The sequence below is a fragment of the Garra rufa genome, chromosome 23 (assembly GCF_049309525.1).
Source record: "Garra rufa chromosome 23, GarRuf1.0, whole genome shotgun sequence".
NCBI classification, from domain to species: domain Eukaryota; kingdom Metazoa; phylum Chordata; class Actinopteri; order Cypriniformes; family Cyprinidae; genus Garra; species Garra rufa.
In genome coordinates, this window is record NC_133383.1 from 10,426,267 (window position 1) to 10,440,520 (window position 14,254).

Below are 14,254 nucleotides of genomic sequence, written 5' to 3' on the forward strand. Positions count from 1 at the left end.
GAGAAGTAACTAATTACCTTTTTAAAGTAACGTGCCCAACACTAATCATGTGCACATGTTGAACCGAATCAAAACATTTGAGAAAAGCTTTCTGAATCGACTCTAAATATTTCAGGCATCTTCTGCACATCTGAACTGAATCAAAACACAAAAGTTTTTTGGGGCCTTATAGAAGCGTTCAAATGTTCAAAACGGAACATTCGATTATTCAGCTTGAAATCAAACACTCAGTACAGCATTAAATGCACATTGAATCAATCTAAAATGTTCGAAACTGCATTTTTTGGCACAATAGCTGGATATGAATGTTCAGTTTGAAACAAAACACTTTTTCGAGCATCACAGGTGCATTCAATTGAAGATTTGAACACATTTATGATGCCTAAAAATGATTTTGAGACACACTCCCTGATTCTATCATGGTTCAGTATTGTGTTCCGTTGTTACAATAACCGCCAGCAGCAGGGATCTGCCGTACCTTGGTGTAAGCGGCACTGTTTAGCACCTCTCCATTGCGGATCCAGATTATGGAGGCGGCCGGTTTGGCGTTGTCAGCATGGCAGGTGAGGTTCAGCGAATCTCCTGCGCGCAAGCTCACCACAGGCGCTCCGATTATCACGGGGTCATCAGGAGGAACTGGGGAAAAAAAAATCAGAGAGAAGTTTATCCTCTTGTTTCACAAACAATGGCACATAGTGAGAGAGAGAGAGGGAGAGATATGGAAGGATGAGTCAAAAAACAGGTTTGTGAATAGCGCTGATTGCAGTTCTCTTTTTAAACAGCTCTGATCAGCCTGCCTCTCACTCAGACTCAGGTAAATTATTGATTGGGCACTCAGCTCATTAGGGAGCATATCTGGGGCAAGTCTAAATCAAAGGCAACAAGCAGCTGCTACATCCTGAGTGCTCCAGAGAGAGCACTGGAAAAAGAGTGAGGGCAGTAAGACGTGAGAAGGGGAGGGACTATTTGAGGGTGCCAGAACGGGCCGACTGGGGGGTGGTTGTTGTTGGGGGACGTCCCAGAGATGCTGACTTCATTAAGAGGGAAGCTGAGACCCCATTACTCATATCTCACTGATTAGACTCCTGCCAGCTTTTACTCTCGCCAAGATTTCTGGCCAATCAGACGGCACTTACAAGTTTGTGCAACTGGGTACTTCAAGGCACCATGGAAACAGCGAAGTTTAGGGTGCAAAGGGGACGTTTTGACCATGTTTCTTCAAGAAATGAAAGTCTCCGAAGGAGGACACCGGACATCTTCTCTTCAGATCTTTCTGTGTAGCACATCAGACCGTGGAGACTTGTCCCTCGCGCTACGCGACGATCTCAGAGCACTGAGAGTCCTTTGTGATTTGTTAGCTGGTGTTTCTTCCCTGGAACCAATCAAGCCTCCCTCCGGCTTGAAAAAAATCATACGGTTCTCAAACCGAATGAATAGTTTTTCCCTTCTGCCTCCGTGTATAAAGGCCACAGACACATCTAGTTGTCAGCACGGTTTGGAGAGGGAGAAAAATAGAGAGAGTGGGAGAGATTAGAGAAAGAGAGAGATAAAGAAGGAGTGAAGAAAAATGAAAAGTAGAAAACTGATTCGGTCTGTCGTGATGGAAAAGTAAATCTGTTTAAGTGTGCGCAGCCACACAGGCAGCTCAAATATTTAAATAGGTATCAAAATTATGTAAACAAAAATGATATTCTGTTTAAAAGTTTTAGGACAGTTAAGGCAAGACACTGCAGGTGAATACGGTAAAAAAATTAACTAATAGTTATCACCGTACTTACCCAGTTGACTGATTACTTTGATAAATGCCAACTTTTTTTGTATTACAGGTTTTCTAAAATGTTAGGTTTAAATATGCAAATGATTCATTATTTAATTAAATATGCGGTAATTTGCATACATTTCTAGTACAGAAATCTAAAAATGGTATGAAGTCAGTTTCAAAATTCTTGTTTAATTTTTTTGACTTTTTTTTTTTTTTTTTTTTTTGACGCTTTTACAGAGTATCTCATTTTGTTACAATATAATTCGGAAATTCCTCCATAATTTCTTAGAACAGACAGGAAACAATTTTTTTTTACCATTTTGGGGGGAATAAAATCAAGCAAATTATATATGAACAAATCCCTCTGTAAAAACCTTCAGGATATAGACAAGAATATAAATGTAAAGTTTGGTGTGTGTAAGTGTTACTAAAGTGGAGATTTATGGCTCAGTGTAGAAGAAGTTTCTCAAAAACTCATTTTGAGAAAGCAGACTTTAAAAATATGCGTTGTAATTGAAACCGATTGACACAAATAGATAAAGTGCTACAAAAGAAACACTTTATGTTGTTTTTTGGATGTTTTCTTTCAACTAGTCTGAAAAAAAAAACACTATGAAAAACCTTGAAAAACTTAATAGGTGCATGAAAAAAAGTGTTCTCCCCTTAAGTACAGTATATAAATCTTTTATTCAAGGAAGCAATAAATTGACCAAAAAAGACCAAAAGTAAAGACATTTATGATGTTATAAAAGATTTCTATACATTAAACAATCCTAAAAAAAAAATATTCATGGTTTCCACATACATATTAGCACAACTGATTGCAACATTATATAATAAGAAATGTTTTTTGAGAACCAAATCAGCTTATTAGAATGATTTCTGAAGGACGATGTGACACTGAAGACTGGAGTAATGATGCAGAATATTCAGATTTTCTATCACAAAAATATATATGTCAAATACATTCAAATCAAAAAATGTTTAACTTGTAAGACTGACTAAATTGTAATAATATTAATATTAATAATATAACAGTAGCGTATACAGATAGATAGATAGATAGATAGATAGATAGATAGATAGATAGATAGATAGATATGCAAATGAGTAATGTAATAGTGGTTCTTGTTTTACCAATAAAAACAGTCATAGAAAACTGGAATGAAACCCCTTCGCTGCATTTAAATTAGTGTCAGATAATTCAAAGTACTTCCATCCACTCAGAATCCACTCTCATTTCCAGGAGCAATTAAAGTCAGTGTCATATTCCTTTCCCCATCTGGACATCAAAGCCATCCTTAACGGCTTGTTTTAACGCCTAAGTGCTTTGCCTGTTTAGAGCAAACTCATTCGTGTTTTGTTTTTTTTCTCCAAGCGATACAAACATAGCTTACAATTGCATGCTGGGATTGTTTTCCGGGACTGACAGACCAGAGGCTAAGTGTATGCAAATGAACACAACAGTTAAGTCAATCAGTCTGTCTGCTCAAGTTTCAGTTATTGATGGGGTTGAATTAGAGACGAGAGAAAGAGAGAGAGAGAGAGCTGGCACCGCAGTCCAACATTCAAGTCCTAGAATTCCAGAAAGCTAAGTGCCAATATATTATGGTGCGAATTCACACAGTGCCATTTCCAAGCAGCTTTGGATGGCATCCCGTGACTCTCCATGTGGCACGGATCCCAGATGGTTCATGCTCTCCTCGTGAGCGCCAGAGACTGGCGTAACCATGTTAAACCTTCTTGTGACCGCCATGTTTGCAAATATGCCCTGATGCGACGCTTCCAAGCCGGTGCCTTAACGCAGCCAATCATCTTCTTTGTGTTGAGCCGGTCAACACGATGGATTAATCATCCCGCCGTAATTGCTGTTCAGAGTGGGGAGAAACTCTCACACGGAGCCTAACGAACAGCCAGGACCGAATTACTTCTGTCTCTGCCCTCTTGATACACCGGGCCCTTGAGACACCCCGAGTCATTCAGCATGTGGAAGGAGAAAAATGGAGCAATTTCATTTTGGAAACAAGAGAGAAGGGGCATTCTGGGAAATGTGACCTATTTTATAATGTACCTGGATTTGGTCTTACATCTGGAGATGTCTCTCTCTCCCTTTCTCGTTCCCTCTCTCCGTCTTTCTCTCACAGGAATTGGTAGCACGGTGGATTAATCACTTTCATCCTGAGTTCAGTTGTTGTACCACACAGCAGCACACAGCCTTTAGCAATTATCCCTCTTTTTTGTTTTTATTTTTTCAGGTGTATTAACTAAAAATACTCACGGAGGTTCACGATAAAAGCTTTTTAAACAGGAGCAGATGTGATCTTGTTACCAGGACACAAACATTTATTCAAAAAAAAAAAAAAAAGCATTTGAAATGAAATATTCCTCTGTTTTGATCAGATAATGATGGTGTGGCGTTTCACCTTTTGAAAGTTCCCGCTCAAGGCCAGTTTGCTAACAAAGGGGGCGCTTAGTTTCAAACGAACTGTAGGAAATCCAATTAAAATCGGATAAACAAGGTGAAATAACATTTTCAAAAGTTTAAATGTTAACACAAGGGCAGGGAATGTTAAATCCAGGACTATTTTTAACATAATTAATGGAAACCGCATTACATAAAGCACTAACCAACCTTGAATTGCACGTTCAACAACATAATCGCTGCACTTTTCATTGTCACTTTTGTGCAGTAATGTTGACTAAACAGTACAATGGCCAAACGGCCTTGCGGCACTGAACTGTTTGTTTTGTAATAAAAATCATTGTCTTACATTCTCCCGTCAGCTTATCAATGCGAGAGCATCCGACCGACCTTGGGCCTGTTTTTCAATTGCGAACAGTACGCTCTGTTTGAGGGAAACAGCCTCAAGTGAGACTTTAAAGATACAGTGTTTTGCTTGTTCACAATAAAATAAAACTTCTACAGATCAGTGTAGACGCTGATCTGTTTCTTTTAATACTTCAAGCTCTGGCCAATGCATCAGATAATTGACTATCATTAAAATTTCCTTAATTTCAGTTAATTCCAGTATTGTCATTTCACATTAATTTGTCTTAATTATTATATAAAGACAGGCTGTCATCTATTGAGCTAAATCTACTGAGGAGGCGATGAATATTAAAAGTTCAATTACGCTTTAGGTTCAGCATGTTTGTTTTTTTTGGTTATGACATGAATAGCGAGTATAAATAAATAAATAGACGTCAGCTTGATGAGCTTTAACTACAGGGTGCCGTTATTGACACAAGCGCTGAATTGAGAGCGAGCGATTTATCCCACTCCTTCTGCTCGAGTTCCCTTAAAAGCTTCTCTGTGAGGGAAGGCATGTCACTGAGACGTCTGATGCTCAAAAACAGGAGTCATCTTGGGAGGACGCCCCCCCAAAAAAAACAGTACAGCATGTACGGAGATGACACGCATGGACAAGTGGCCCACACCAGAGACCCCTTTGGCCTGAACAGGCCAGTGAACAGCAGCTCTCCGCTCTAATCAGAACTCTGTCTCGTGCTCCACATGCCCTGTGGGAGCTCTACAGTACAGGAGGAGCCTGTCACGGTGCACTTTTTCTGTCCTGTTACTCTCTATGATATATCAATGTGATCTTAATTACATTTTAAAACATAAATCCTTTTGATTATGTAGAATTTCAGACATATAGTAATATTACTAGGGGTTAGTAAGATTTTTTAAGAAATTAATATTTTTATTCAGCAAAGATGCAATAAATTGATCAAAAGTCACAGTAAAGACATTTATAATGTTATAAAATATGTGCATTTCAAATAAATACTGTTCTTTTGAATTTTATATTTATCAAAGAATCCTGAAAAACAAAATGAATCGCAGCATCAGAAATATTTAGCAGCAATGTTTTCAGCACTAATGATAATAAGAAATGTTTCTTGAGCAGAAAATCAGCATATTAGAATGATTTCTGAAGGAGTAAAAAAATAATAATTTTTGCATTGATCACAGTAATAGTTTGCATTTTTGAAGTATATTAAACTGAGTAAGTTATTGAAGCAATAACACTCATAGAGACAATGAATCAATAACTTACTTATAAAGCTACTAACTGAATCAATGAATCAGCAATAAAATACTTGAAGTAATCTGTTTATGAATAAATTGAATCTGTATGACTCAATGATTCATTCACAAAGACAGTCACTTGTTTTGATCTAAAATGAATGTGTTTTTGAAAAAATCATTTGAGTGAATGATTCAAATGAAGCACTCATTGTAAATTCAAATTCAAAAAAGTTATTGAACCAAATACACTCATTAAGACAATGAATCAATAATTTACTCATAAAGTGACCAACTGAATCAATCAGTTAGTCAGAGAAGATTTGTAGTAATCTGTGTTTATGAATAAATTGGATGAGTGTATGATTCAATGTCTCATTCAAAAAGACAGTCACTTGTTTTGATCTAGAATGAATTAGTGTTTTTGAATAAATCAATTGAGTGAATGATTCAAATGACTCACTCATAGTAAATTCAAACAAAGTTGAATAAATAACACTCAAAGACAATGAATCAATAACTTACTCATAAAGTGACCAACTGAATCAATGAATCACTAATAAAAGACTTGAAGTAATCTGTGTTTATCAACAAATCGGATGAGTGTACGATTCAATGATTCATTCAAAGATAGTCACTTGTGAAAGAATTAGTGAATCATTGGGATTAATAATTTGAGTAAATGATTCAAATGACTCACTCATAGTAAATTCAAATTTAAAGTTCATATAATCAATAACACTCAAATAAAAAAAATTAAAACCTTATTCATAAACACAGATTACTTCAAGTCTTTTCTGACTGATTTATTGATTCAGTTGGTAACTTTATGACTAAATTGGATGTGTATGATTCAGTGAGTCATTCATAAAGACAGTCACCTGCTTTGTTCTAGAATTAATTAGTGTATTGAATCAATTATTTGAGTGTATGATTTAATGTCTCATTCACAAGACAGTCAGTTGTTTAGCTCTAGAATGAATTAGCGTTAATTAAGAGAGAATTAGAGTGAATGATTTAAATGACTCACTCATAGTAAATTCAAATTCTACGTATTTGAATCAATGACTTACTCATAAAGTGACCAACTGAATCAATGAATCTTGAAGTAATCCATGTTTATGAACAAATCGAATGAGTGTATGATTCAATGACTCATTAAAAACAGTAACTTCTTGTGTTCTAGAATGAACTAGTGTTTTTGAATTAATCATTTGAGTGAATGATTCAAATGATTCACCCAATGTCTTAACTTGTGAAAAGAGACATGTCTTATTGCGAAACTCTACTCAGCCATTCAAATACACAAGCCAGAGCTAATAGCTGAATAAATTAAAATACATAGTTGCCTTTAAGTAGAGCATGACACTAGCAACACCAAGGTCATGGGTTTTATTTCCAGGTAAAGCAAGAATGATAAAAGATGGACCTTGAATGGAATGTAAATGGCTTTGGATTAAAAGCATCTGCCAAATATGTAAATGTAAAATGGCCAACATAATTTAGTCACCGATGCCTACTATTTAGCAAGTTAATTTTAAACACTGCACATATCTCAGCTGAAGTTTTGCACCTATGTCACATTGGTGAGAATTTTTATTCTGCTGTGACACAGTAGCATGATGTACCTGCCTGTGAATTCACATTTCTACGAGATGCAGATGTTGCCGCATGCCTGCTGCCTCTTCAACAAAGTGTAACCTTTGAAATGAGGACCAGCTGTTGCAAACTGCAATACATTTTTGAAAATTCATAACACTAACTGCACTTGCAGACTGAGGTGACAATTCTTGCATTTAAAACCAAGGGCAAAATGTAGTTTGGGCAAGAAAAAAAAAAACAATGGGAACAATGGCATTTGGCTGTTATTCGGGTCGAGACCTGTATCTGTGAACTCTGCATTTTCAATTTCATCACAGCATTGTTTGCTTTCTCTGTTCTGACTCTGGCTGCGATATGCCTTTTTGCGGCCAACGCTGGTGCTGACATTAACATGAGGAGACTGGGAACTTATTTGGACAGGGCTGGGTGAGTTAGCTTGCTGTGAAAGGGTGAGAAACCCATAAAAAAGGGGAAAAGACAACAGGACATCTTTTCGCCACCTTTCCATTCTAGTTTTCTGAGAATCAGGTGATGATCCCTGACTGGTGTCTTATCCATGAAAAGGAGGAACCGAACAGCCTCTTTGCTTTGAAAGACTACAAGTAATTGCCGTCTCCTCTCATTAGGACTGATGTTTGTCTCCCTCTGGGACGGGTTAGCGTGGCTTGTTCAACACGCTCTTAAGGCAGAGGATAACATCTTGTATAAAGCTTTAATCCACTAGCTTGTCCTACCACTAGTCTGAGAAGTTCATATGTAGGCCTAATTAATGTGACGTGACTGCATAATTAGATTCAAAATTAGTGTTTTGTGGCTTTTAGCACATCTACATTATTGTTCAAAGGGGTTGTTTGGGTTGTTAATGTTTTTTTTTTTTTTTTTAAGTCTCTTATGCTATCAAGGCTGCACTTATTTAAATACAGTAAAAAAAAAAACATTAAAATAATTGTTTATTTTAGCATATTTTATTAATGTAATTTATTCCTTAAATGATCCTTCAGAAATCATTTTAATATATAGATTGCTCCTCAAGAAACATTTGTTCTTATTATAAATATTGAAAACAGTTGTGCTCCTTAATATTTCTGTGGAAATGTGACATTTTCTCAATATCAACAAAAAAATTTAAAAAGAAAACGTTCAAAAGAAAAGCATTTGTTTAAAATAGAAATCTTTTTTAACATTATAAAAGACTTAACTGTCAGAGCGGATCAATGTGTCCTTGCTGAATAAAAGTCTTAAAAATAAATAATTACATAAAAATATAAAAATATTACCTCACCCCAAAAAGCTGTATTACATTACATGTCCCTCACATCTATCCACGCTTCATACACCATAATGACAAAGCGTAAAAAAAAAAAAAAAGAAAAGAAAATGGTTTTTAACATTTTTACAAATTTATAAAAAATTTAAAACCTAAATGATCCCATTGCATAAGTATTCATACCCTTTTCTGGGACAGTTGAAATTTAGCTCAGGAGCATGTATATTGCTTGTAGATGTTACTACACTTCGAGTGAAGGTAACCTGTGGCAAATTCAATTGAATGAGTATGGTTTGGAAGGACATACACGTCTTAATAAAAGATCTAACAGCTGAAAATGCATATCAGAGCAAAAACCAAGCCCTGAGGTAAAAAGAAAACTGTCTGTAAAGCTAAGAGAAAGGACTGCATCAAGCCACACATCTGGGGAAGAGTTCAGAAGAAATTCTGCTGCATTAAAGGTTCACAGAAGCATGTAGTCTGAAACAACCATGACTCTTGCTAGAGCTGGCCTCCTGGCCAAACTAAGCAATTGATGGAGAAGGGCCTTGGCTAGAGTGGTGACCAAGAACCTGATGGTCACTCTAGTTGAGCTCCATGATCCTATGTGAAGATAGGAGAAACCTACAAAAGGACAAACATCTCTGCAACACTCCACCGATCTGGGCTTTATGGTGGAGTGGCAAGACTCCTCTCCTCAGTGAAGACACATAAAACACACTTGGAATTAGCAAAAAAGCACCTAAAGGACCCCTAGACTGTGAGAAGCAAGATTCTGTGGTCTGATGAACCTCAATTCCAAGCATCATGTTTGAAGAAAACCAGGCACTGCTCATCACCTGCAGAGTACCATCCCAAAAGTAAAGTGTAGCCTCATGCTGTGGGGCTGTTTTTCAGTGGCAGGGACTGGAGGACTTGTCAGAGCAGACTAAAATCTCAATGCACAAAAATATTGAAATAGCCTTAATGAAAACCCAGTCTAGAGCATTCAGAACCTCAGACTGAATGTCCTTGAGTGGCCCAGCTAGAGCCTGAGATGTCTGGAGAAACCTGAAAATGTCTGCCATACCCCATCCAAGCTGACAGAGCTTGAGAGGTGAAAAGGTGAGGCGAAGAATCACAGATAACTGCCCAATGTTGTTGTGCAAATCTTGTTGCATCATACCTAAAAAGACTTGAGGCCGTAAAGGTGCTTCAGCTAAGTACTGAGTTAAGGGTATGAATATTTATGCAATGTACTTATTTCAGTTTATTTTTAATAAATGAATGAAGTTGTGACACTTCTGTCTTTGCTTTGCAATTATGGGGCTTGGTGTGTAGATTGATGTGGAAAGAAGTAATTTAAAACAGTTTAAGATAAGGCAAAAACATAAAACAGAAAAAATAAAGGGGCGTGAATACTTTCGCAAGGTACTGTAGTTAAAAAAAGGTCGTAATTAGACATGACAGTCATCAAATAGTGTATATATATATATATATGTGTGTGTGTATGTATATATATATATATATATATATATATATATATATATATTTATATTTATATTTATATTTATATTTATATTTATATTTATATTTATATTTATATTTATATATATATATTATCAAGAAATAATGTAAGGCTGAACATAATTTTATCCTTGGTATTTGATTGCATACGGACAAATTTGTACTACATACTAGGCCTGAGGTGTTTGGAGGAAAGGTGTTGAGCGACAAGTCAATTCAGAGAGAGGGCGCAAGTCATTTTCCAACTTTTCTCTTTGAAATAACCAGCGGATTGTTTCTAATAAGACCAGGGAAAGTGAATAGGTCAATTCTGCTTGTATGTTGACTTCAAGACAGCTTGACACATTGAACGAACTGTACTTTTGTTCCACATAGCCTTGTTTTCATTCGCATCAAATCGCGTCAAGGAGGAAAGAAAGCCTCTAATTAAGTCTGAAAGCAGCCAAATCGCACAAGCTCTTTAACTCTGAAGACAATGAGCAGAACAAATGCTGAGAGCTTACAGAAACACTGCAGTAGCTCTTTTTAAACAATGGTGACCTTTGGAAGTGGCTCGGGTTTCTCCCCACGGTTCACCGAGTTGCTGCGCCGCGGCTCTCGCTCTCTCTCCAGCTCCTCGCCTTGGCTTTAGGGGAATTCCTTGGATCTAATTAGCCTCAGGGGTCCTTCTTCAGCAATGTGTACCAACCCCATCTCATGTCTTATTCAGTAGCCTGGCCACCACAAAGCAAACTGGGTTATCCCACAACTCTCCTACGGATGTTCAAAGTTCAAATGTCACTCCGACAGGTCAGCCGCCCTCCCGCTGCCAAGTTCGCGCTTGTGTAATTGTGGAAGCACGCGTCCGAAACCGAGACTGATTGTTCGAGAGCCTTATTGCGAAGCCGTGCCGCTTGAAAGAGAATAAAAGAAAGCGTGAACTCGCTCGGAAATTTGCATGAGGGCTCCGCGGGGGACCGGAGACGCCATTTAGTGGCCGATGCACACCGGCGTAGCGCCGTTTGAGACCTAGGCATATTAATGCATCGCAGCGGAGCCCTAAACTCACGCCCAAACACCGGGCTTCAAAGTCAAAGTCGGGAAAAAGCCTCCACAGCCATTTTTCTCGGTAAGTGACAAAGACAGGTTTGAGACTTCACAAGCCAGGCATCCAATCAGGTTGCAAAGACCACTCTAGATCTCCGCTGTCAGGAGAGAGATAGAGAAAGAGAGCGAACGAACCAAACGCCGCATCTGATTGTGGTCACGCGCCGTCGTCCCCCCTGGGAGTGAAGTGACAGGGGATTGACGGTGACGGAGTCCCTACACGAGGTTCATTACCTCGCTCAGGAGCCGCTTGCGGTTTTGTATGCAACTTTTCAGAAGTAAGCCAGTTTGTGTGGGATTACATGTCAGGCTAATGGCTCTGCCCTGGGGAGCACGATGATTTGTCTCTGCTGCCACTGGACCAGCAAAAAATAAAAACAAATGAGCGGCCTCTCATCTATAATTAATCATTTTAATGGACCCAGAAACGCAGGCATCTTCGCTCGGCTTTAAGCGTCTAGACTCAGATTACTGGTTTAAAATGCTGTTACTCCGAGGCCGACGTAATGAACTTATTCCTCTGGAATATATCATAGTTTTAACAAAGGAAAGAAAGAAATCGATAATGATAATCAGGCAGAGTCGGGCTGCCTGGGAGCTAAGCTGACGCAATGCATTTGTGTCAGGGCCTCTATCGATCGCAAACATATCTAATGTGTCTTATTAAAGCTGATTAGCCCTGATTTCAGAATATCACACATTTATCTGACTCAGAGATTGACTTTGTTCTTGTCTACATTCACAGTATTGCAGAGGCGGTGCTTTTTCATGCTTTCTCGTTCTAAGGGCCTCGCTTTCTTTTACTCCTTTACTGCTCGAGTGCTATTCTGGTTAAAGTATCGATTTGTCTGACTGTCCGTCGGTTCATCCATCAATCCGTCTATTCGCACTCGTGCAAAAAAGGTTTCAATTAGAAAAGAGAAACTAAAAAAGTGAAGCACTGAACTTGCTTGTAACGTAACGCACATCTATCTGAAATATGTCTGTCATTCTATCAGTGGTGGACAAAGTACACAAATCAAGCACTTGAGTAAAAATCTAAAATATTACTCCAGTAAAAGTAAAAGTACTCCTTTTTTAATCTTACTCGAGTGGACGTACAAAAGTACTTGAAATAAAAAGTACTGATAGATAGATTTATTTTCCAATTTTATATAGGCTACTTAATTTAATATTATATCAGCACATATGTTTTATAATCCTACTGCTCAAAATACCTAGGATTTTTCCCACAATTTTTTGTTGCTGTTATGTTGACGAGAGTGTTGTAATATTCACTGTGAAGCTTATGTGCTTGAGAGAAGAGATTTTTTTCATCAGTATAAAAAAAAAGTGTTTAAAAGCTTGTTTTGCAGAACATCACAGTTCTGTGATATGAGAATAAGGCCTGAAGTTAGGAAGAACATGTTAAGGAAAATATAATTATATTTATTAATTTTTTTTTGTTTTGTTTTCAAACCTTGTTTGTGGTGTAAAAACACCCCTGGCCAAATGCCCCCAGAGGGCATCACTTCCCACTTTGAGAATTACTGTAGTTACCATGTTCTGAACATCACATCCTTTCTTTTTCCACTCAGATGTAATCTATTTAGGTGGTTGAATAGAAATATTTGGACTTTATATCTAAAAATCAACCTCAACTTAGCACCAGCAAGCTTGTAAGCTAGACAGTTAGCATCAGATAGTTCATATCTGTCTACTTGGCTAGTTATGGAAGCCTGTTTCCGCCACTGAATAAAAAACTAAAAAGTTGTAGTAAATGTTTTCTCAGAACTGCGTGATACAAACTTGCAATTCTGACTTTTTTCTCAAAATTGTGAGATATAAACTCAGAATTGTGAGTTATAAACGTAGAATTGCAAGAAAAAAGTCATAATTGCGAGATTGCAAATTTATATCTTGCTATTTTGACTTTATTTCTCGCAACTGTGAGTTTATTTCCCGCAAATCTGACTTTATATCTAGCAATTCTAACTTTATATCTTGCAAATCTAACTTTATAGCTTGCAATTGTGCATTTATATCTCAGAGTTCTGGAAAAAAAAGTCAGAATTGCGAGATACAAAGTCGCAATTGCGAGAAAAAAGTCAGAATTGCAAGTTGTTATCTTTTTTTATCTTATGCAAGTTTTTATCTTGCAATTCTGACTTTATTTCTCGCAACTGTGAGTTTATTTCCCGCAATTCAGACTATATATCTAGCAATTCTAACTTTATATCTTGCAAATCTAACTTTATAGCTTGCAATTGTGCATTTATATCTCAGAGTTCTGAAAAAAAAAGTCAGAATTGGCGAGATACAAAGTCGCAATTGCGAGTTTTTATCTTGCAATTCTGACTTTATTTCTCGCAACTGTGAGTTTATTTCCAGCAATTCTGACTTTATATCTTTCAGATCTAACTTTATAACTTGCAATTGTGCATTTATATCTCAGAGTTCTGGAAAAAAAAGTCAGAATTGCGAGATACAAAATCGCAATTGTGAAAAAAAAGTCAGAATTGCGAGTTTACATCTTGCAATTCTGACTTCATTTCTCGCAACTGAGTTTATTTCCCGCAATTCTGACTTTATATCTAGCAATTCTAACTTTATATCTTGCAAATCTAACTTTATAACTTGCAATTGTGCATTTATATCTCAGAGTTCTGAAAAAAAAAGTCAGAATTGCGAGATACAAACTCGCAATTGTGAAAAAAAAGTCTGAATTGCGAGTTTACATCTTGCAATTCTGACTTCATTTCTCGCAACTGAGTTTATTTCCCGCAATTCTGACTTTATATCTAGCAATTATAACTTTATATCTTGCAAATCTAACTCTATAACTTGCAATTGTGCATTTATATCTCAGAGTTCTGAAAAAAAGTCAGAATTGCGAGATACAAAATCGCAATTGTGAAAAAAAGTCTGAATTGCGAGTTTACATCTCGCAATTCTGACTTCATTTCTCGCAACTGAGTTTATTTCCCGCAATTCTGACTTTATATCTAGCAATTATAACTTT

The 14,254-nt window shown here is 37.1% G+C and overlaps 1 protein-coding gene across 1 annotated transcript in view; it reads right to left on the minus strand.

The window, feature by feature from the left end:
- Positions 1 to 14,254, minus strand: part of kirrel3a (kirre like nephrin family adhesion molecule 3a) — a 177,062-nt gene that overhangs the window by 56,331 nt on the left and 106,477 nt on the right. The window contains exon 4 of the mRNA XM_073829707.1: positions 479 to 636. Coding sequence (XP_073685808.1) covers positions 479 to 636 — 158 coding nt within the window. The remainder of the gene's footprint in view (positions 1 to 478; positions 637 to 14,254) is intronic.